Raw genomic sequence first — 22,632 nt, 5'->3', positions numbered from 1 at the left:
CTTTTCTTTTTCTGATGCACTTATATAAGCAGCTTTTGTACAGATGTATAATTCATTCTTTAGATAATGAAAGAAATTATTCGTAAGAGGGGTTGTCAGATAATTTTGCACCATTCTCAGCGCAAGCCTTTAATTTCAATTTTCGACAGTTGTCTGTATTTCCCAATTTTAATAGAGACAAATCAAACAGTGAATTGTGATCAGTTTATTTTTGTTGTCATATTCAAGTATTCAATCCATACCGGTATCTAAACAATGAGTTTGAAATTTTTGTTTGCTTTGCGTTTCAATCTAATGAGTCATTTTTAAGTGGCTCACCCTAGTGGGACGACAACATGGGCGGTAGTGTGGCAGCAGCAGCAGATGCAGCTGGGAAAGGAAGGAAGCAACCGGGAAAGGGAGCAAACAATTGGGAAAGGGAAAGAAAGGGGTAGTAAAGGTATAGTCTTCAATTATTAGAAGATGCTGAATTTCTTGCTTCTAAGCCAGTTGCTATTCCCATGGAATATAAGTCACAACTCAATGGTACCGATGGTGATCTTCTACCTGGGGATGCTGGTTTTTGTGTCTTTCTTGGGGATGCATTGATATCTTGGAAGCCCAAAAAACAAACAACTATCTCTAGATCTTCAGCTAAAGCTGAATATAGAGCACTGGCTGCCACTGCTGCAGAACTTTGTTGGCTGTCACAGTTGCTGCAGGACCTTGGCGTTTGCTTTCCACCTCCAGCTCTAATGTTTTGTGATAATCAAGTGACGGTCCACATTGTTTCTAATCCAACCTTCCATGAACGGATCAAGCACAATGAGATTGAGATAGACTGTCATTTTGTCCGTGATCAAGGTATCTTCTAGTTTTATTCGATTGATGTCTATTCGTTCTCAACATCAACTAGCTGATGTTTTCACCAGGCCTCTGCCATCCTCATCCCTGTTTTCTCTACTGTTCAAGATGTATGTGATTGATATACACATTCCATATCGAGGGGAAGTTTTATATTTAACCTTTAGTTACTTTATAACTAGTTTAGATAGGTTCCTATGTTTACTTTAGTTACTTTTCTGCTTTTAATGCTCTTTCTGATGTCAGCTTGTACTTACTGAATATTTGTACCTTCCTCTTCCTACGGTTTGTCTTGTTGCTCTTCCTTTTCTCTCTGACTTCTAATGGAGACTGACTCCATTCTGGTGTAAAATTATCATATATGCTTGAAGTGCTTTCTGAAATAGTGAGTGAATGAATGATTGTGGCATGTCATTAATGAAAGGGAGAGTGAGACGTATTTTTAGGTGAAGTGCGTGAGTCATGCTGTGGCTTTCATTATAGCAACTAAGGGAAAGAGAAACAAGTGTCTTCTTAGTCTTGTAGCACAAGGTTTCCATGATACTTGATTTTATGTGATGACAACAAACATTATGTATAGTAAATTTACTGAGTTCTTTATGAAACATGTGATTGCTTAATTTTATTTTAAGTTTTTGGTAATAGGTATTGCTTAATATTTAAAAGGACAAAAAGTTATGCCTAATCTGCCGTAAACTGCCCACATCAAACAGCTTCTTGTTTCACGGCTGCGGAATCAATCCTCATGAATGCGGATTCAATCCTTGTCCTCTGTTAAAATGAAATAGACAATAAGATTTTCCCCCTTGCCGTCCTATTATATTTTTTCTCCACCCATAAGGTTCTATTGGTTCACAGCGAGGATAGATGAGGAAAAGAATTGCAATGGATGTGAACATGAAATAATACGTTGTAAAATCACATCTTATGACGAAAAGCACAATTCAACAAATCTAGTCAATGGCGTCACTTTCATTCACAATGGGTTTTAGAGGATGGGAGAATGAGACTGGATATAGATACATTCATAGATTATACAATGAGATACATTCCAGAATTTTTGTAAAGTGCATTTTTCCCCTCAATTTACTCATAACTATGGTACAACCAAGAGCCGCCGGGTCAACATTGTCTTGTTCCAATTATTTATGTCCCTTAAGGATCGTGTCAAAATGGTCATTTTTCACCAAAATTCACAATGAAGGAGGTATTGGGGAGAGAGAGGAAGTGCTTCACCACACACTAAACCTCAACTACCTGGAAACTATCCAGTCATCTCAGGTCACGGGGATTAAGATGTAACTTTTGCTTTGGCCTTCCCTGCCAAGTACTTTCTATTCTCTTGCTTGTATCTTTTCCATTCTCTTAAAGCAGCTAGGAGGACATGCATTGAGACTGGTAGAAAAAATGGCTGCCACAGTAGAAGGAAAATAGACATGACAATCAGTAAACTTCAACTTGCTGCTTAAAATTGTGAGTGCATCTCAACTCAATTCCCATGAATTGGTCGTTGAGCTCATTTTTAGAGCTAGAGGGGCAGTAACAACAAACATTATGTGGTTGGCAAAGAAACAGATAAAATAATTTAGATCATATAAGAACAAAGAAAAGCCAATTCCGAATAAAAAGGATGGAGAGAACATTTTTCAAGCTTCCATCTGAGACATCTTTTATGGGCACCGTGGATCTTCCACCTCCTTAATATTCATTTCCCTCTTTTGTGGTAAGAAACTTATCAAATTAAACAGGAATTATGTTTTCATGGAAGGGAGATGCATAATCTGCATTCCCTAATTGTGAATGTCAAAAAGATAAAGATGATCTAGTCAATATGGTGGAATCATATAAAGGTCAAGTTTACCAATCCGCATAAGCCAGATTATAAACTATTAGTATTTAGGGAAGAAAGGACAAGAGTTAAAGGACAAACCGAATAGATGGCAAAACAATGCTCAAACGAATAATAGCTGATGGACATAATTGAAGGATGAAAAAAGGCATCCTCTGCCAGAGATCTTGATTCCCTTGATGATACTGACAAGAAAAAGATTAATCATATATTAGCAATAGACAACAGCCTGCAAATCTTCATCAAAGTCATTAACAAGCGTTTGAAATCAATGTAAAGTCAAAACAAAGCATACCAGCTGAAGCATCATATATTCCAACAGAAGCATTACTTTGAGCAAATTTTGCAGCCTCTAAAGAAAACTTCACCTGCTCAAACACCACAAAATATTGAGGAGGAAGAAAAGGGATTTCAAACCATCTTTTAAAAACAAAGAGGAAATAAGACTTTTATATCAAATAATCAGGCAGAAAGTGTTGCTGACCAAAATCTGAAATTAAACATCATAAATTTAAGATCTTCACAACTAAAGGCAAAAGGGAAAAAATGCATAAATCTACCTACAATAAATATTACAATATGCACTAAACCCAGAACCCTATTAGTAATAATATGATGGACATCATATTCCATGTTCAATAATATCATCCAATATAAGTTGGACAGCCAACACAAAGCATTTAGTCAAACAAATCACCTGCTTTCCAATTTCATCCATGATAATCATCCTAGGTAATGATTGTACCTGCATGGAATGGAAGTTTAACAAGCTTTCAACAAACAATAGCCAGCTGAAACAGACTCCGTTGAAGTGACTTAATTGACAAACATACCAATCTAGAAAGAGATCCAAGCGTTGTAGCACATGAAAGGAGATTAAAGCATATGTGCTTCCGTGACAAAACATCCAACTCCCTACATACAATCAACTCAGAAGAATTATTTCACAGCAGTTAAATTCCAAGGCAAATAAATAAATATAAACATAGGCCTCTGTCCGACATACACATAATAAAAATGTAAGGAAATTCCACTTATACCATCCTAAGCTAACTAAATGAGTAACTTTAATGGCTTCAACCAACACCATGAAGTCTAAGGTTCATCTGTTTAATGGAAAAAATTCTGAAAATATTTTTGGTAGTTTTCAGTTTGTAAAATGTATTTTCCAGAAAACATTTTTCTTATTTTGGTTTAATCAGTCGAAGAAAAATAGTTTCTTAGTGAATTGTTACAACTAATTAAAGAAGGGGGAATTCCTGAACAAATCAAACAAGAAAATTTTTATCATTAGTTTTCACAAAAGTAACTTGATATTGAAAAATGTTTTCAGTAGAAGATAGCTTCCAAGAAAAATATTTAATGTAAGGATATTTTCCTAAAATATATTTTTAGCTAAAAACATTTGCATAGAAAGTGATGCATTATTTTTAAAAAAATTATATTTTTTGATTTGTTCAGGAAAAGCGGCAGTCATTTTCCTATCCTTTTTTTTTTTTGGTATTGCATTTTCCCATTCTATACAATTGCCAAAGATAGCATTTTGCTTTGACTGTTAAACCTATTTTACTGAATATTTATTTTTGCATCAAACAAAGGAAAATGAATTTTAAAAATATTTTTCACACGAAGTAGCAGAGAATAAAGATGTTACCCAGAAAAATATCTTCTGTAACACAAAGGCACTATAAATAGCTAACTGCTAGTAGCAGTATCTGACTCAAGTTTCGCATACCGTGGTTCTTCCCCAACTCTTTTCAAAGTTGGATTTGTTGGTACTTTTTTTTTTTTTTTTATTTAGGTTAGGACCCACTCTGTGGGATTTAAAGAAAACACAATCAATTACAGAAGTATTCTGTTCAATAAGATTTTCCCCTTCAGAACATATGTGTGCATCACAGGAAGTTGTGAAAATAAATTAAGTTGAAATATAATGCCCATTTAGCACTCCCATTATTGTGTTAAACATATGGAGGCAGCATTAAGCTTTCAAAATTATCTCAACAGACCACATCAAAGAAAATTACTTCACAAAACATGCAGTTAATAATTTCTTAAGTTTAGAAAAAAGGCTATTAATCTTACCATTCCGTGAAACCTCTTTTACTCCCTAGGAGAATGAATGTGCCTGACTCACCAACGTAAAGGTTATCAGACTTCAGACCAAGGAGTTGCCGCAGCTGCCCCATGAGAACTTCAAAAAGCTTCTGGAGATCCTGTTTCGGAATATGCATGGTTCAATGTTAAGCAAGAGAATTAATGATAATCTACAACAGTAGGACTGTACGTATATCTGCATAAATAACTGGCATTAAATTCTTTATTTAAATGAAAAAAAAAAGTGCTTTTAAAAAGTTACTGAAATAAATTGCCTCAGAATGAAACTCTAAATTATTGGTTAAAAGTGAATCTAGGTTGAAAGTGTATCACTCATGAAATAAAAAGTTCCACGGCACTGGTTTACTTTAAACATAAATAATGAGAAGCAAGACAGTTAGCAAACTAACAAACAGTCAAATCAATGAGTAAAAGTAAAACCTGGGGAGAAATCATATGTCTCACTGGATCCTTACTTTCAAAATCCTTTATACAGCTATGGGGATTCCATACAACAACACCTCCCCACATCTGCAACATTCCAGAATAGACTTTTACAGTGTTAACCAATTTGGAAATTTAATAAGACATAATAAAATAAAAGGAATAAGTAAGTAAATTTTGAAGTTTGGAGGAACAACTGGTGATATAAAGCCATTAGTCTTAGAGATCTCTCCATTTGGAAGCTCCAGCTGAAGAGGACACTCCTTCGCAGATGGTATATATCTGACATAATACACAAGGAAGGTAGAAATGTAAGCTCTGTCTTACAGCATAACATAATTAACATGTTGAAATCAGACATTTGAGAGTACGTATATCAGTAGAGAGAAATAGATGGAGAAGTAATTTATTTCTTTTTACTGTTTTAACGCTAAGGCTATAAACAGTAAATTGAACAAACCAAATTCTATGCTTAGAATTATGCAGTCAAAAAGTAATTAGATGTAGGATTGAGTTGAAGTAATATACACCGCAAGTTGCAATACTTTTGACCTCCCACCTGCTGCAATTGAAGTATCCAAGTGCCACTCATTTGAATTCACCTGTTTGACATAGAAACATTCATGTCATTAATATATTACCATAGTATCACATATACAAGAAACATTGAATGAAATACGACCAGGAAAAGAAAAAGACAGAGCAGTGGGTTTCCTATGAACAAGGACTAAGGACTAACATAACTTGAGCCAATTTTATTTTATTTTTTAAAAAAAAAATAGAAAAGAAAAACCTTACACATAACTGGAAAGATAAGATAATGAAACTTCTGAATGATCAAAACATCATCTCATCATTTTCTAACAAAGGCACCATGCTAATATGTCAAGTGCTTCAGGCAGAAAGTTACATCATCATACAAGTTTGCAGCGTCACAAGTTAGAACTAAATACATGGTAATTCTATTCAAAATAAACTGTAAACTATAAATGATAAGTCAAAGCAATAAATAGAACATACAAAGAAAGGAAGATCCTTGGTACTAAATATATGGCTGCTATGCTCATCATCCCAGTAAGAAAACGAAGACTTTGGTGTGTGGTACAAAACCTGCCAATTAGAAGGAACAATAAAATCATTGGAAATCTAAAGTATAAAACGAGTCTTGTAATTGTTAGTTTGTTACATGTAGGAGACTTGACCTGGCTTTCGACAGTGATGTTTGCTATAGGTTGCAAAGCCTTAATGACAGGTTGCAACAAAGTCTCATCAATTTCATGAAAATTCCTACAACAAGATGATCACAGAAACTTCAAAATGATACTATTCAAAAAGACAACTACCCTAATATTCCGGACATGAAAGGGAAAGATGGATCTACATTGTTTATCCAGGAAAACAAAGGCAGCAGGGTTCAATGAATATCAAACAAATCAAGTATCAGAGAGATTAATTTTTGCCTTGAACCCAACCATAAAATTACCAAACTCTGCACAAGTTGAAGCATTTCTGTTCTCTTTCTATCCCAACTTACAAATTACACGAGCAGATAAATTCCAAGTACAGCACAACAAAAAACATATCTTCTATAATATAGAAACAAAACCAAATGTTGATCAGGACAATATTTCAATGGAAGTTTCATTTTAATAATTCATACCAATCATATATCCAATCTCGAGGGTCTGCATTGAGCAAACTGAAAGAAAGAACAATCTTCCCATCAGCACCAACAGGCATAAACTCGCCGCGAATCGCACCGACTTCATTCCCACCATTAACAAACACCTTAGCAAAGATCTCAGCCACACTCAACACTGCCTCCTCCTCCGAAACCCGCCCGAGAATCCACGCGTGCCGATACTTCCCCACCACAGCCCTCACCTCCTCCTCTCCATTCACCACCACAACACTATACACCTTCCCTCCACCATACTCACTCAGCACATTCTTCAGCAATTCATCAGCATCTTCGTCGCTGCCCCTCAACTTCCCGCCAAAATCAGCCGCGTTAACTTCGGAGCCCCAATCCAGGACGACGGAGACGGAGTAATTTCCGCCGCAATCGCCGCCGCACCGCGAATCGCCAGGGTTCAGTTCTAACATTTTCCTCCTAATTGCTGCCCCGACCTCGCCATGAGAAAACTTGAAATCAAAATTAACGAATATGGCTTGAAATTGGCACGGGAAGAATAGTGGATTCGATTCGAGTTGTGATGAAAAGGACTCGATTCGTTCGAAGGGGAGCGGGGCACGGTAGATTTCGATGGATTTCCAGAGAAGTGGGAAACCTGCAAAGAGCAAAAAGCACATCAAAATAGTTGAAGATGTGAAGAGAGAGAGTGTGAGTATGTGTGAGAGAGAGAGAGACCTAGGATGAATGAGATGAGCACAGTGATGCTGAGGACGAGGCGTTTGACACCGGGTTTAGTGTTTCGCATGGTTTTCGGGTCAAATTCAGAAATCTGGGTTTGTGGGTTTTCATCTGCGGGTTTTGAGTTTGATGGAGAATCTGAGATTTCCGCCATTGCAGCACCAATTGGTTGACGTTTTGCGAATTCGAATTCGCACGAGCTTCGTGACGATGCAGAAGAGTTTGAAGTTCACTTCAAACGAGAGTGAACATTAAAAGACTAGAAATTAAATATTGAAACTCTACTACAACCAAGCCGTCTTAGCTCAGCTGGTAGAGCGCGTGGCTTTTAACCACGTGGTCGTGGGTTCGATTCCCACAGACGGCGCAGTTGTCTTTTTTATCTTTTGTTTTTGTTCTTTTAATATGAGCTTGTGTAAGTCACTGAAGTCAGGTTCACTTGGTCCATTAATCTATTATCATTTATATAATTGTTTTTAAAACAATTTGTTATTTATACTTATTTTGATTATATTTCTATCATGGATTACATATTTATTTATTATTACTACTTAATAGAACTATTAAAAAAGGATGATTTTTATATGTGAATTTTTTTTTATTTTTTTATAAAAAAGTGTTTAGCTAAAAACTTAGTGCACCGGACTAGACAAAAACATTCCAAACTAATTGAGATGAGTTTGAATCGGTTTGATTTCTCAATCAAAACCAAAACAAACAATTCAATACTTCAAATTTTCTCAATCTCTCTTATTATTAGTTTTAGGGATTACTTTTCTCATGTAGCATGAGAGAAGTTCTCTTATGATAAGAGAGAAATAAAGTGAGTCCCACCAATTTTTAGAAAAAAAAAAATGGCACATTTTTCGAAGTGAGAGTGATATGAGAGATCAATCTCATGCCATATAAGAGTATGATTTCCCTTAGTTTTATACTAGTAGTAGAATTGGAGTGAGTTTTTTTTTTTTTAATGTGTTGTTAAAACTTAAAGAGGTTATATTTACCAAATGGTGGTAGCTCAGTTGGCGCATGGGAGTTGAGCAGGTGTGGAGAGAGCATGTGTTCGCATCCTCCCAGTACCACATTTGGGAGGGGTTTAAAGCCTTAATCCTGGATCCGCCCCGAATCGGATTAGTTGCGAAGCGGTAAACCGATTGGAATATTTCAAAAAAAAAAGAGGTTATATTTTTCTCGTGACCTGTTCATACTTTTGCATATAACTTAAGTGTTTGGTTGATAATTTAATAGAAACAACCTTGCTTCCAGTTGGACAGTGGATGGTGGTAGGGGTTGACACACATATAATAAGGCAAAAGATACTAACACTGAATGTCGACGAGTAAGAAAGAGATCAAGAGGAGAGGATGCACTAGCCACTATGATGGGTGAAGGTGTGAAGGAGCTTGTAGAAGTTGTTGGAAAATCTGCCGATAGGATGGGTGCTATGGCTGAAAGTGTTAAGGTAATGGCTGAAAGTGTTAAGGTAATGGCTGAAGGTGTGAAGGTTGTGAAAGACTTTTATGATGATTGAAGGGGTATTGCGGATGAATTAATGAAATCGGAAGACCTCACACCAAGAGAACACAATAAGGTGGGTATTTTACTTATGTCGAATCTTCCTCTAGTGCATTTATTTTTGGGGTTTAAAGGTGAACACATAGTGCAATTTGTGAAAGATTTGCTTGATCATAACTCTTGAAATTATTTGATAGAGTTGTAAAAAGCTCATAGACCTAGTTTTTGCTCATTTCATTTTGATCATATTATGTCCTGTATCTAAGAAAAATACTTGTATTTTGAATTGGGACCAGTTTGAACACATAATTGTGATTCTTGGTCATTATGCTATTTATTCGATCAAGTTTTTCTCTTGGTTGTTGCTTTTTTTTTTTTTATGCTTAAATTATAGTTAATCTTGCTTATAATCTACATTGAGGATGTTCACATAGTTACTGTCAATATAGAAGAAAAATATTGTTTTGTTATCCTTGTTAATTTAGCTGTTAGCTTGCTTTATTACATACACAGTATACGATACTTGAGTAAATTGTCTTGAATTAAATTTTTGTAATTAGAATCACCTTCTGTGAGTTACTCGCGCCAGTATCAACATTCAGTTTTCATTTACATTTAATTAAGAATATCTTCATCTATATAAACTCGCACCAGTATCAACATATAAACAAAAAAACGAAGAAAACAACAAAATTTTAAGATAATAAAAAAGGTCAAGGAGAAATAGTGTTTTACCTCATTTAAGTTAATATATATAGTATTCATGAATTTTTTTAAAAAAATATTGAAGATTTTTTATACAAAAAGATTATTTTATTTTTTGGACATACTGATGAATAGATTTTTATAAAAATTAATATCATATGACATATTTGGAAGAATCATATTAATTCTTTATTACAGGATATTTTTGTCAAAAAAAATTTATTTTTATCCTATCTAGTATTATTCAGTGCATTACCAAACACTGTATAGTATTATGTTATACAATACATCATCTTATACAATGTCATGCCAAACGTTGGATAATATTAAAATTTAATCAAAACTTATACAATCAGGTCTTATACTATCAGGTTTTATACTATCAGACCTTATCTTATGCAGTTTACCAAACATGCCCTCAGTTGTTGTAGTCACCACTCGATGAAACTCGGTTGGCATGCTGCGAAGAATTTTTTCAACCACCTTGTTATTTATTTGGTATCTTTTCTCCATATATTCTCATCTCATTGACAAAGTTAATAACACGATAAAAATATTGTTAAACACTTCCTGACAAAGTTAATACTTCAAAAACCATTTTATAAAGCTAGCCATTTTATAGGAAAAGTTAAAAATTAATACAGAACCAAATGTTGTTAAACAAATGATACAACAATGAAAGGCAACAAGGAGTGGGGTAATAGTGAGGGACTTAAATAATTTGCATTAAATTATACATTCGAAACTTAATACTATTATTATAACAAAGCAAACGAAATGATTCATCTCTAGCTAACTGAAATATCCGGCCATTCAGGAAAAAAGAAAACAGAAAAGTGAATAGAAAGAAGGAAATCACAGATTATTTCAATGTCCTACATTTCATCAAACAGGTTGTGGGCAGGACTCTATCCAATGAGTTTTGGACTCTTTGAACTAAATGCACCTGAAATAAAAATAAAAAAACAAAAAAAAACATTTTATAATAAACCTATAAATGAAGTTACAAGTACAGAATTAGAACAAAGAAGGAAAAATAAATTAGACAAGAAGCAGTGAGATTAAAAATGGAAACGTAGCGCTTAATTATACGTGAGGTACCTCATTTAACTTATAAGTGATTGCCCCCATTTTGAATGACGAAACTCATATTCATCTAAGATTGTGGGATTTTTTGTTTGGGTTACCGAACTCGGTGAAAGAATTTTTGTTCCATATTTCTGTTAGGATCATAATAGGATTCAGGTGCTCCTCGAAAACGAGCAAGCTCTAGTTTACAACCATTCTTCAACTCCACATTTTGGAGGCTGTTTTCCAATTTTTCGGTGGGCCTGCCTACACACACATGTCGTAAGCTAGTCAAGGACCAGAGTTCTTCGGGAAGCTCATCCAAGAAGGAGCACCCACTGATGAGCATATATTGAAGATTAGGCATTGCACCTTTCTCTAATCTCCACTTTTTGGCTTCCATTTCCCTCATCTGAAACACTCGAAGCCGTGGGAACTCTCCAGCGGCAATAATAATGTCAGAAAGACCAACAAAATATTTTAGTTTCAGAATTTGGAGGTTGGCAAGCCGTCCTAGAGTCTTCATGATATCCTTGTTGCCGTCTATAACTGTAGATTGCAATGTTATCTTCACAATATTTGATGGAAACTCCAATGGAAGATGTTCAAAGCCGATTAATTTTATGGAACGGAGATTGGTTAGGCTTGACAGCTCTCTACACCTTCCCATTCCCATAGGAAGACGACTCCATCTTCCCCGGATAAGTGGTAGTGTCAAATGTAGCATTTCTAGATTCCGAAGGCTGCATATAGAAGCTGGAATATCTCTTACATCTGTATCTACTTTCAAGTATCTCAGATGGATCATCATCTTCAAACCAATGCTTAGTGAAGAAAACAACGATGCTTCGGCATATAGCACGCGAGCCAACTTGAAGTTCTTCATAACATGATCATGACCAGAATGAGGGAATTTCCCTGTAGTAAAGAAGAACAAGGAACGAGTGGATGATTGATTAAATTTGTCAAAAGAGAGATAAGATTGTGCTCTCCCGTGCAAGGACAATCTATGGGGACTGCTCAGTGTATCCATGTTCGCCCCTGTGGAAACCTCCAATAACCCATTGGATTTGCTCTCGGATATGCAGAGGTCACGGAGAAGATCATGAATCTGACATGTTTTTACACCTCCATCAATCCTCCTCCTTACCACTTTCACCAAGCTACGATCCACCAGCTCATCCAAGTAGTATTCAGCAATGTCTTCTACTTGTGGTGGATTTGGGTATCCAATTTCTTTTGGTTGTATGAATCCTTCGGCTATCCATAATTCCATCAATTTGTTTGCACGGATCTCATAGTCTTCAGGGTAGATTGCAAAATACAGAAAGCATGGCTTTAATCTTCGAGGCAAGTTGTCATAGCTAAGCTTTAATATATCCATCACTTCAGTCTTATCTTGAGTTAGATGCCAACTGATTTTCTTCAATCTCGACCACTCTCTTTCTGATCTCTCTTTCTTTCGAACCAATCCTGCTAAGACGACTATGCCAAGTGGCAAACCCCCACAACTTTCAGCAATTGACCTACCCAGATGCTCTAGATCAGAAGGACACTCTTCACCTTGAAACACCTTCTTGGAAAAGAGTTCCCAACTTTGTTCTTTATTGAGCAATGGAAGGTTATAGGGAGGGGTTGTTCCACAATAAGAAGTCACCTCCTTTATACGACTAGTTATCAGTATTCTGCTACGGTTTTTGTCATCTGGAAAGACACCTTTTATGTCATCCCAAACTTGAGTTTTCCAAATGTCATCAAGCACTATTAGATACCTCTTTCCCTTCAAGCATTCTCTCACCATCATCTTCAATTCCTCTTCATTTAAATTATTATATTCCGATGAAGACGATTGGAAACACTTGAAAAGGCTAAGCAAGAGCTCCATGGGTCTGTAATCATTAGACACGTCACCCCAAGCGCGGCAACGAAACAACTCCTTCACCTTATTGTTGTTGTAGATCTTTCTTGCAAGTGTGGTCTTGCCCAACCCACCCATACCAATTATGGGAACAACATTAAGACGCGAATCCGTTTCCATGAGCTGTGTAATTACAACATTGCTGTCTTGAACTAATCCCACCACATGCTCTTCCTCCACATCCTTCCTCCTTTTACGGAGTGATTCTGTAACTTGTTGTTCTTCTCCTTCTTCTTCACTTTTAAATTCTCCTTCTCCAATGCCGTATCTCTCCTTATTCGTATAAATTTGAACAATATAGCTCTTGATCTTCTCTATCTGAGCATTGATGTCATGAAACTTCATCATGTGTGGCGGGAAATGGAATAACTTTTGAAATACATTTCTGCTTCTGTGTTTGGTGACATTGGTAATGTAGGTGTCAATCACATCCTCAACTTTATGGGCAACATCTCTTATTTCGCTCACCAATAGTTTTCACACAATCGTCGTTGCGCTTCCCCTCAGAGCTCTTGAGAAATAAGTCAATAAACTTAAGCTCATTGGTAAGGGAATTGATTTTGTCTTCTACCCCAGAAAGTAACTTAAATTCATCCTCAAGAAGCTGTGGCAAGTTCTGCAGCAAGAGGCGAACAACAAGATCGGCCATTTCTATGCAAGAGGGGTTAGTTGACCACAAACTCAAGGGACAGAGAACAAGATACAGGAAGATGATTGTTGTCCTGAATAGCTGCTGATCAGCATTTTTTATAAGCAAATTAGCATTTTATTTTTCTTGTGTAATTAGCCAAGATTAATACACCAATCATTTAGTCAATCCTATCTCTTATACTATCTAACAACTGCACCTAAGAATTAGTTATCAATCAGCATCTTTCTTTAGCAAATCAACATTTTTATTTTTCTTACCTAATTAGCCTAAAATAATAGCAAGTTGATAGCAGAAGTTAGTGTTGATTTTTTTCTTACCTAATTAGCCTAAAATAATAGCAAGTTGATAGCATAAGTTAGTGTTTATTTTACACATTAACAAGGTTATAAAAAGCTGCACTATTGTAAGAGGTATTTTGTTGGGAATGGTATTGGGGTGCCCAAAACCATTCTAAGGGATATATCAACCCATGAGTCAAATGACAAACCACAATAAGTGGTCCGATACTACATCTCAACTCAAAACTTTAAGGCTCAAGTTGTATGGGTCTTTTTTGCACTTACACTTGAATATTTCTAACATCCTCCCTTCAAGTGTGAGGCCCAACATCATATTCCCTTTTTGTGAGCAACTTCTGCAGAAATCTTTTTTTTTTCAAGTATTGGAGTCACACTAGTCTTCTGCAGAGGTCTTGAAACATCACCATCTTCAAATACCCGACCCAGCCACACCATTGGCTATGATATCACTATTAGGAACGGTTCTGGGGTGCCCAAAACCCTTACAAGGGATAAATCCACCTATGGGCCAAATGACAAACTACAATAAATGAACCGACATCACAGCTCAACCTAAAACCTTAAGGCTTAAGTTGTATGGGTCTTTTTTACACTTATATGATCCTCATTTGGTTCATGTTTAACTGATGTGAGATTTTGTTATTACTCACACTTGAATATTTCTAACAGTATTGCTAATGGTTGTATAAGATTTGTTCACTAGTGATTTGGAGGAATTCCATTAAAATGCAGAACTACTTGAAAAAATGTATATAATAGGGCAAAATATGAACATCCGTTCGATGCTACCACAGTGCCAAATAATTTAAAAAATTCATAACCAATATAAAAGGATAGTATGATGGAAACCATCCACCCATTTGAATTTGACAACGTAATATATACATGTAAAATATGCAGACATAAAGAAAGTTGCATTGCTGAAAATTGTATTGCAAGTGGTTGTATAAAATTTGGAAAGTCTACATCAATCAGTTTTACACTAGTAGGTGTGGTGACCTTAAGCAATGAAGTTGCCGGATGATAGTTTTTTTATTTTTTTATTTCAATCGGTTCATCAATTATCAGTTCAATCACTATCAAATTCATATAAGGGACAGCTACCTCGAGACCATTTTTTCTACTCTCGTGACTGGAATTCAATAACTTTGATTAAGTAGAACAAATTTCTTACCACTTGAACCAATGGTTATGTTCACTAGTAATTCACTAATTTGGAGGTATTCCATTAATAATATGGAAAGTATCCAAAAAAAAAAATGTAGTAAAGCAACATAAAAATCCACTCAATGATACCTCAGTACCAAAATTTATTTTAAAAGATCATAACCAATACTATTGGGTAAGTGGCATCTTATTCGGATGCTAAACAAAATCCTAGAGATAGGGTGAATAGATGCTATTGTGTTTTTCAAAATCTCTTTCTTAAATGGACTTGAGCTTTGGACAAAGTAGGAAATAGTGAACTTTACATTTCTAAACAGCACCAACTCAACTTAGACCGCTAACCTTTTATAAGCAAGAGGGGTCAGTTGAGCACAAACTCAAGGGATTGGGAACAAGATACAGGAATATAATTGCTGTCCCTGAATAGCTAGTTGTCTGATAAGCATTTTTTATAAGCAAACCAGCATTTTATTTAGCTTATGTAATTAGACAAAATTAATAGATAGTTGATTACTAAGATTTGATATTTCCACTTTCCAACTATCATTTAGTCAAGCCTATAACACCTACACCTCAGAATTAGCTGTTAATGAAGTTATTGTTTATTTTACACATTGATAAGTTATATATAAATATAATGGGAAAAGTTATATTTACAAATTTTTTGTTTATAAACTCTTACAAAGTATTCGGTCATACTTCAATCAAAAGTGTCATAATGTAATTTGTAAAAAAAATTTGTAAATGAATCATTCTCTAAGTATAATAGATCTATACATAAAGAAAGTTGTATTATTGTAAGTGGTATTGCAAGTGGTTACGTATAAAAATCTGGAAAGCCTGAACCATTCCTTTTTATCCAAGGAAGTAGGCGCTTAGTACAGGAGAAATTCTTATTTGTCCGAGAATCTCGATTTTCAAAAATATGATTTTTACAATAAGTTTACAAAAATATTCACAAATTTTAAATTTAGAAAAATTCAGTTTCCCAGAATTCTCGGAGAATCCCGCGTACCAAACGCCGCCTTAGTGATTTGGAGGGATTCCATTGATAAACAGCCGAACTAGTGAAAAAATACGTATATTAGAGCAAAATATTAACATCCATTCAATGGTATCAAATTCCAAATATCGTAAAAAATTAATAACCAATATAAAAGGATATCATGATGGAAACCATCCACTCATTAAGATTGTATTATAATCTTCAGCACTGTGTTTCTGAACAGTCCAATAAACCAGAACTTGCCTGTTAGACATAAGAGCCTGAAGCATATATTTTTGCACCAACAGCAGCTTCTTAAAGCTATGCTGTACCATTAAAAAGCATAGCAACATAACTGAACAGCATGAGAAATTGCCAAAGATAACCAGTAAATATGGGGAAACATACAAGATCTATATAAGGCCACCTAATGGTTTTCATAGGATGATATCATCATAATTCTTTTACGCACTCATAGAAGGGTCTTAACTCATATTTAATTCTTGAATGCTAATTCAGAGAGGTTTCCCGTCTCTATGTCAAGGATTAACCCATTTAGCCAAACTATATATCTTTCTATATATATATGTGTTATCCAAACTTCATGGCGTCACATCCTTAGATACGCATAAAGAGCTCCCAATATTTAAAAAAAAAGAAAAAAGAGTTAAACCGTTCCAAAATGAGCTTTTTAATCTTGATTCTGGAATGAAAAAGTTCCCAAACATTTTGTTTTTCTCTCACCCACTTTACAAAGTAACAATTACAGCAACAGAATATTAAATGGTAACTGATTTCTCGCTCTTACGAGGGCAAAGAATAAGAAAAATCGATTATTAACTACCAAATAAATGATAATGTACTGAACCTTTTGCTTACAATTGAAATGAGAACATTGATCAGTTCAAAGGCAACACACTTTGGAAGAATGAAAATCAAAACTACAAAAGACAAGACTTTGAGGGACCGCCCATGAGCTTTAACCTATCTTCGATAGCTCTGCTACCACACTTTATTTTATTTTATTTTAATTAAATGACAATTTTAAGAGGATATTAATATGGAAACCATCCTCCAAATTTTCCCACATAATCCATATCCAAAGCTACGCGCATGACAACCTTTCCGGAATTTTTTTTTTTTTTTAATTTTTGTTCCTGTGAACAGAAATGGATAGAAAACTCGTTTGGTAAAACAGGTTTATTTTTTTGTTCCTGAGAAGAACCGAATTAATTTTTGTGTTGAGGAACAGAAAAAGAATCAGAAAATTTTTGTTTTTTTGTTTCCGGGCACAAAATGAGAAACACTTATCTCTCTTAATCACTCTCCATCTCTACCATCATCATCACCACCACCATCATCCCAACACGACCACCGCCATCATCGTCGTCGTCGCTGTCGTGACCACCCCCACCCCCATCACCATGATGCCACCGCAACCATCACCACCACCTCCACCCATCACTATCACCATGCCACCATCACCACCACCACAACTATTACCGCTGCAACCACCACCACCATCATCGCAACCACTGCCTCCACCGCCATCATCACCATTACCAAGCCACTGCCACCACCACCATCGCCACCACCACCACCACCACAACGTCACTACTACCTTCACCACCACTGTCACCAACCACCACTATCATTGTTGCAGCCACCACCGACACCGTCACCGCTGCCACCAACCACCACCACCATCGTCACAGCCACTATTGTCACCACCACCACCTCCGCCACTACCATCACCACCACCGCCATCGCCACCGTCGTAGCCACTGCCACCACCACCACCACCTCCATGAAGCCATCACAACCACCACCACCACCACCATGCCACCGCTGCCATTGTCGCCGCCACCAACCACATATGCCACCAACCACCATCCCCACCACCATTGTCTCAGCCACTGCCGTCACCACCACCACCTCCACCACTATGCCGCTGTTGTCACCATTACCACTGCCGTCGCCGCAACCACTACCGTTACAACCACCACCACTATCATCACCATGTCACTGCCGCCACAACCACCATGCCACCCCCTGCCGCCACGACCACCACCACAATCACACCATATGGAAAGAAAAGTGACGATCCGAATTTTTTTTATATTTAATAGGAATTATTTTTTATTATATTATTTATTGTGTTATCAAACGCAATTCTCATTCTTGGTATAAAAATAAAACATGTTATCAAACACATTTTTTTCTCAGAAACCGTTCCAAGAAACAGAAATAGAAAAGAATTGTTTCTTTTCAGAAATAGTACTAGGAAATAGAATGGTTGTCATGCACACCCTAAGTGTCTGTTTGACAACTTTTTTTTTAAGTTAACAGTAACTTTTATGTTAAAAAAAAGAAAGATTAAAATATAGGATTTATTATTTCTTCTCTCACGTGGAATAAATTTATTTCCAACAATCTAAAAAATTATGTCGTTTTGAGAGTTGGAGAAATTAATGAAGTTAATTTAATAAAATTCATATAATAAAGAAACTAACCAAATTTCTAAAATATCATTCATTAGTTTTCTCAATTCTCAAAATTACGTAGTTTCAGGATTGTTGGAGATAATTTTATTTTCTGTGTCAGGAGAAATATTTTTTCCTAAAAAATAAATTTAAAAACTATTTGATAATTATATAAAGATGTTCTCATGGTTTTGAAGGAGGAAAGATAAAATAATTCGTTATTAGGATGAATTATTATAGTAAAGGATAAAATGTATAAATACAAGTTTAGAATAAAGGTAAGACTGTTGTTTATAAAAAAAACTGTAAAAAAAAAAAAATGAGGATTCCAAAAAATTGACTTACATCATAAAAAAAAGTTTCTCTTGGGAGCTTTTACCTTTTAAATTTTTTCTTCGTTATATAAAAAAAAATTATACTAAGAGTTTTTATAAAAAATATGTTTGGCTAAACTTCTACTTTTTAAGAAGAAGAGAAGTTAAAAATAAGACATGTAAAAGAGGCATTTAAAGTATTCCCATAACATTTTTCTAGTGTTTTATCTAGAATTTTCTTTCATGCTAATAAATTCCGATAGTCTTCTACTTGCATATCCAAAGACTATTTATTTTCACTGAGCACAAGGCTATGGTTCTCGTATAAGACTCTGATAATTGTAAATAGGAAAAAATTCAAAATCCCATGCGGTTTACAATTAGAAGAAATTTTCGTGCTTATAGTTTATAGTGTTTTGTGTATTTCTTTTTAATCTGTGCTAAGGTTGTCCTGAACTCTTGTGGCACTTAAATTTAAAAAGTTATTTTTTGTCTGAAATGGAACAGCTAGTTTGAGTAAGATGTTTAATGTTTAGAGATTAATATATGCATAGTCTATTTTACACATTAAATTCATAATATTAATTGTGAAAAAAAAAATTCCTATATTTTGAAAAAGTTGGCTACACGATCCAATATATTATGAATGAAATTCTTTGTGTTTTCACTGTGTTGTCGATTATGCTTGCAAGGATATGGAGCGTGTGGAACTAGGTAGTGGGTTCAACACACGTCCCAAAGGTAAAAGGAGGATATACTTAGCAGGAAGAGGTGAGGATGTAAAAAAAGAGATGTTGTATTGAGCTTTCAAATATGTTTTTAAAACTTCCTGAAATAGTGAGGGAATGAGGGGTAAGTGTGTTTGAAAGTGTGAATGAATGGTGGGGTGAGAGGTATTTGTTGGTGAAGTGTGTGAGAATTCTTGTGGCCCACACCGCAACCATGGGAAAGAGAAAAGGAGAGTCGTTGCTTAGTCATATCTTACACAAAAGGTCAAATGGCAAATTTAAATGATCAAAATATTTTATTAGCTAATGACCACGTGAAAGTTTCAACACTTTTGTAGCAATCACTTCAGTTAGTGGAGTCAATGCACACGGGGAGCAGGTCACTAGTAGCATTCATGTCATCTCACGGCCCAACTATGTAGCACTGATACCGACACAGACATGTGACACGATATGACACGACACTCCGACACGTTAATTCTAAAAAATGTTAAATTTCGACACGTTAGGACACGTTTTGATATTAAATAATGTTTTTAACTTATGTAGTGTATATTATATTTAATATTCAATAATTTAACAAACAAATGAAACTAAACTTATAATATTCATCAATTTTGCAAAAAAACATAAGATATCGCAAATATTTATATTAAACTCAATAAAATAGTAATCGTAATCCAACGAATCTAATTGTTGGAACTAAAAACTCAACGCAGCGCAACCTTTGAACCTTTTTTTGAATTTCTATAATGCGTGTTGGAGTGTCAAAGAGTGTCGGAGTGTCTGAGAGTGTTGGGAAGTGTCGGACACGACACGTCAGGATTTTTGAAGTGTCGGTGCTTCATAGCGGCCCAACAACCAGAATCCCAAGAAGCCAACCCTGGAGGCCATTAATGAATAAAACAATTCAAGTCATTTGATTTGGGAGTGATCCTCTCATGTAAAAAAATGGTCATGTGGTCATGTTATTTGATCACAACCATTAGACTATATTTTTCTCAACTAATTAGAATCATGCCATTGGCTCACAAGGAATGCACATTAATAATCGTTCACATGAGAGTGTGTTTTCTCTTCCTGATCCTATGGTGCTGGAGTCTTCATCCTCCATTTCGCATGTGATTGGTCCAGCAATCACAAACCTTGATTGTTTATTTTACAGATTGATAAGGTTATATATAAGGCCTGATAGTATAAGCTTATACTATACGTTATGATATTTTTAGTTATTTGGTGTGACTATCATATAGTATAAGTTTATACAACAGAATTTCTTAGTACATTAAAATGATGTATAACTTAATCAGACCTAAGAGGTGGGATTAGACTTGATAAGGGGTTGATGTATTAACATCGCTAACAAGTGCAATTCTCAACAATTTAATATATTATTTTAATATTAATATATTAAAATAAAAATTAAATTTACAAATATTGGACATTTTTATTTTGATAAAATTAAATATATTTTTTGGACATACTGATCAATAGATTTTTATAAAAATTATTATCATATGACATATTTGGAAGAATTATATAAATTCTTTATTAAAGAGTACTTTTGTCAAAAATATTTATTTTTTATCCTATTTAGTAATATACAGTGCATTACCAAACACTTAATGATATTATCTTATACAATATCATGCCAAATGCTAGATAGTATTAAAATTTAATCAGGTTTTATACTATCATATCTTATACTAGCCTTATCATATATTGTGCATCAAAAATGCCTTAAATGTGAGTGAAGTCCCTTTTGGGTTCTCAACAAAACTCATAGGGCTCATTTTAATCCCTTAAAAAAAATTAGACATGTGGTCCCTCTGAAATTCAAAGTAGACCCATGTTAATCCTTCAATTAGTGAAGCTCTAACAATGTTAGTAACGTTTCTCACGTGTAACGTTAACTGATTAAGTCACATTTCACGTAGGACATAACATGACGTCGTGAGCTGTTAGTACATAGGTGTCCTAGAGATAATCTGAGAGTCATATAGACCCATGTAATTCTTTATTGTCATGAATAAATTTTATGAATAAAGCATTTTTTATCTTGTTTCATATTGTATGTCTCAAATATTGAATATGAATAATTGGATAAAGCCCTTGGAATGGAACGAGTGTCACATTGAGGATGTGTGATAGGGATCACGATCATGAGGGCTCAATAACACCACACGTCTATTGTAACACCCTGTATATATCCGGTAATGTTATCATTACATCGTATTAAGCTACGCTTAATTAAAAATGCGGAATATTCTTTTCCTTTTCAATTATGACGTCATTAAACTTAGCCAAGATGATTACTTAATCAATTTCATAAAATATCGTCTGAATGTAAATTGCAATAAGACATCTACTAAAATACCTCAATATATAAATAAAGTGAGTCTCTAAGTCACGACATTACATCACGTAATTCGGACAATAATCCTGATACATTATTACAACTCCAAATAAAATAAGACATAAACAAGTCTATGTGTCATGGACAATCCCCATGCTCACCAAATCAATAGTGTCTCAACATAATCATAAAATGAAGCTAAAAGCATAAAGCAGCATGCATAACCAGCATCCAACATGTCAGCATAACATAACAGCAAATCTAACTCAGCTCCGGCCTCCTGCCACCTGAGGTCTCAACATTACCTGAACCTGAAATAAGCGCCCCAAACGTGGAGTGAGATCTCTAAACAGAAATCTCAGTAAGACAAGGGGTCCTCAAGGATCTTCCACCCCAAGCTCACTTACATGTGCAATATAAGTTCAAAAGCAGTAATTCAAAATAAGTTCTCAAAACTATGCAGTGCAACAGATATTCATGACATGTGTGTTGATATTATTCTACTGGCCAGAGAAATGCAGGAATACGTCTATCTCTTACATGTAGTACAAGGAACACCGCTTGCACCTCACAGCCTCACCATGTTGTATGTACTACATACTCAGGCTTACCGTATAGGTGAAACACTACATGCATATCAAAAAGGCACTAACATATAACAACTCAATAGCATTTCCAAAACATCAAAAGCATGTAACACAGCATGCATATACCATACCCCTATGGGACATGGTGGAACCACAACATGGCTAAACCGAGGACACGAAAGCTTACCTCTAAGCTAGCTATCCAATGACACAAGCTCAAAGTCCAAACACAGCAGTAACACAATCTG

At 35.2% G+C, this 22,632-nt stretch overlaps 2 protein-coding genes and 1 non-coding gene across 3 annotated transcripts; 1 reads left to right on the top strand and 2 right to left on the bottom strand.

Annotated features, from left to right (window-relative positions):
• Nucleotides 1-1,780: 1,780 nt before the first annotated feature.
• On the bottom strand, nt 1,781-7,787 carry LOC133307094 (uncharacterized). Its single transcript, XM_061507517.1, has 13 exons — nt 7,605-7,787; nt 6,894-7,524; nt 6,436-6,520; nt 6,254-6,343; nt 5,762-5,835; nt 5,431-5,515; nt 5,231-5,320; nt 4,778-4,908; nt 3,526-3,607; nt 3,390-3,437; nt 2,988-3,060; nt 2,774-2,877; nt 1,781-2,254 (listed from the first exon to the last, which is right to left on the bottom strand). The coding sequence occupies exons 1-13, from the start codon at nt 7,759-7,761 to the stop codon at nt 2,135-2,137; spliced, it is 1,770 nt and encodes a 589-aa protein (XP_061363501.1). The 5' UTR covers nt 7,762-7,787; the 3' UTR covers nt 1,781-2,134.
• A 114-nt stretch (nt 7,788-7,901) lies between these two features.
• TRNAK-UUU (transfer RNA lysine (anticodon UUU)) lies at nt 7,902-7,974 on the top strand. The gene has a single exon. It is a non-coding gene; the product is annotated as a tRNA-Lys (tRNA).
• Nucleotides 7,975-11,212: 3,238 nt separating this feature from the next.
• Nucleotides 11,213-13,462, bottom strand: LOC133307097 (putative disease resistance RPP13-like protein 3). The gene is made up of 3 exons (XM_061507520.1): nt 13,282-13,462; nt 11,317-13,127; nt 11,213-11,233 (listed from the first exon to the last, which is right to left on the bottom strand). The coding sequence occupies exons 1-3, from the start codon at nt 13,460-13,462 to the stop codon at nt 11,213-11,215; spliced, it is 2,013 nt and encodes a 670-aa protein (XP_061363504.1).
• Nucleotides 13,463-22,632: the final 9,170 nt, after the last annotated feature.

Source organism: Gastrolobium bilobum, unplaced genomic scaffold (assembly GCF_033153095.1).
Source record: "Gastrolobium bilobum isolate Gb01-03AN ecotype WA unplaced genomic scaffold, APGP_CSIRO_Gbil_v1 utg10898, whole genome shotgun sequence".
Lineage (NCBI taxonomy): Eukaryota > Viridiplantae > Streptophyta > Magnoliopsida > Fabales > Fabaceae > Gastrolobium > Gastrolobium bilobum.
Note: the sequence above shows the minus strand (reverse complement) of the source record. Positions and strands in the feature narration are given on the sequence as shown.

Coding starts and splice junctions, on each gene's coding strand:
- LOC133307094 (XM_061507517.1), bottom strand. CDS start 7,761: ATGGCGGAAATCTCAGATTCTCCATCAAACTCAAAACCCGCAGATGAA. Junction 5,836..6,253: donor CCAAGGATCTTCCTTTCTTT/GTATGTTCTATT, acceptor TATGTCAAACAG/GTGAATTCAAATGAGTGGCA. Junction 2,878..2,987: donor AATATATGATGCTTCAGCTG/GTATGCTTTGTT, acceptor TTTTCTTGTCAG/TATCATCAAGGGAATCAAGA.
- LOC133307097 (XM_061507520.1), bottom strand. CDS start 13,462: ATGGCCGATCTTGTTGTTCGCCTCTTGCTGCAGAACTTGCCACAGCTT. Junction 13,128..13,281: donor CGATTGTGTGAAAACTATTG/GTGAGCGAAATA, acceptor ATGCTCAGATAG/AGAAGATCAAGAGCTATATT. Junction 11,234..11,316: donor GAGAGTTCCCACGGCTTCGA/GTGTTTCAGATG, acceptor TATGCTCATCAG/TGGGTGCTCCTTCTTGGATG.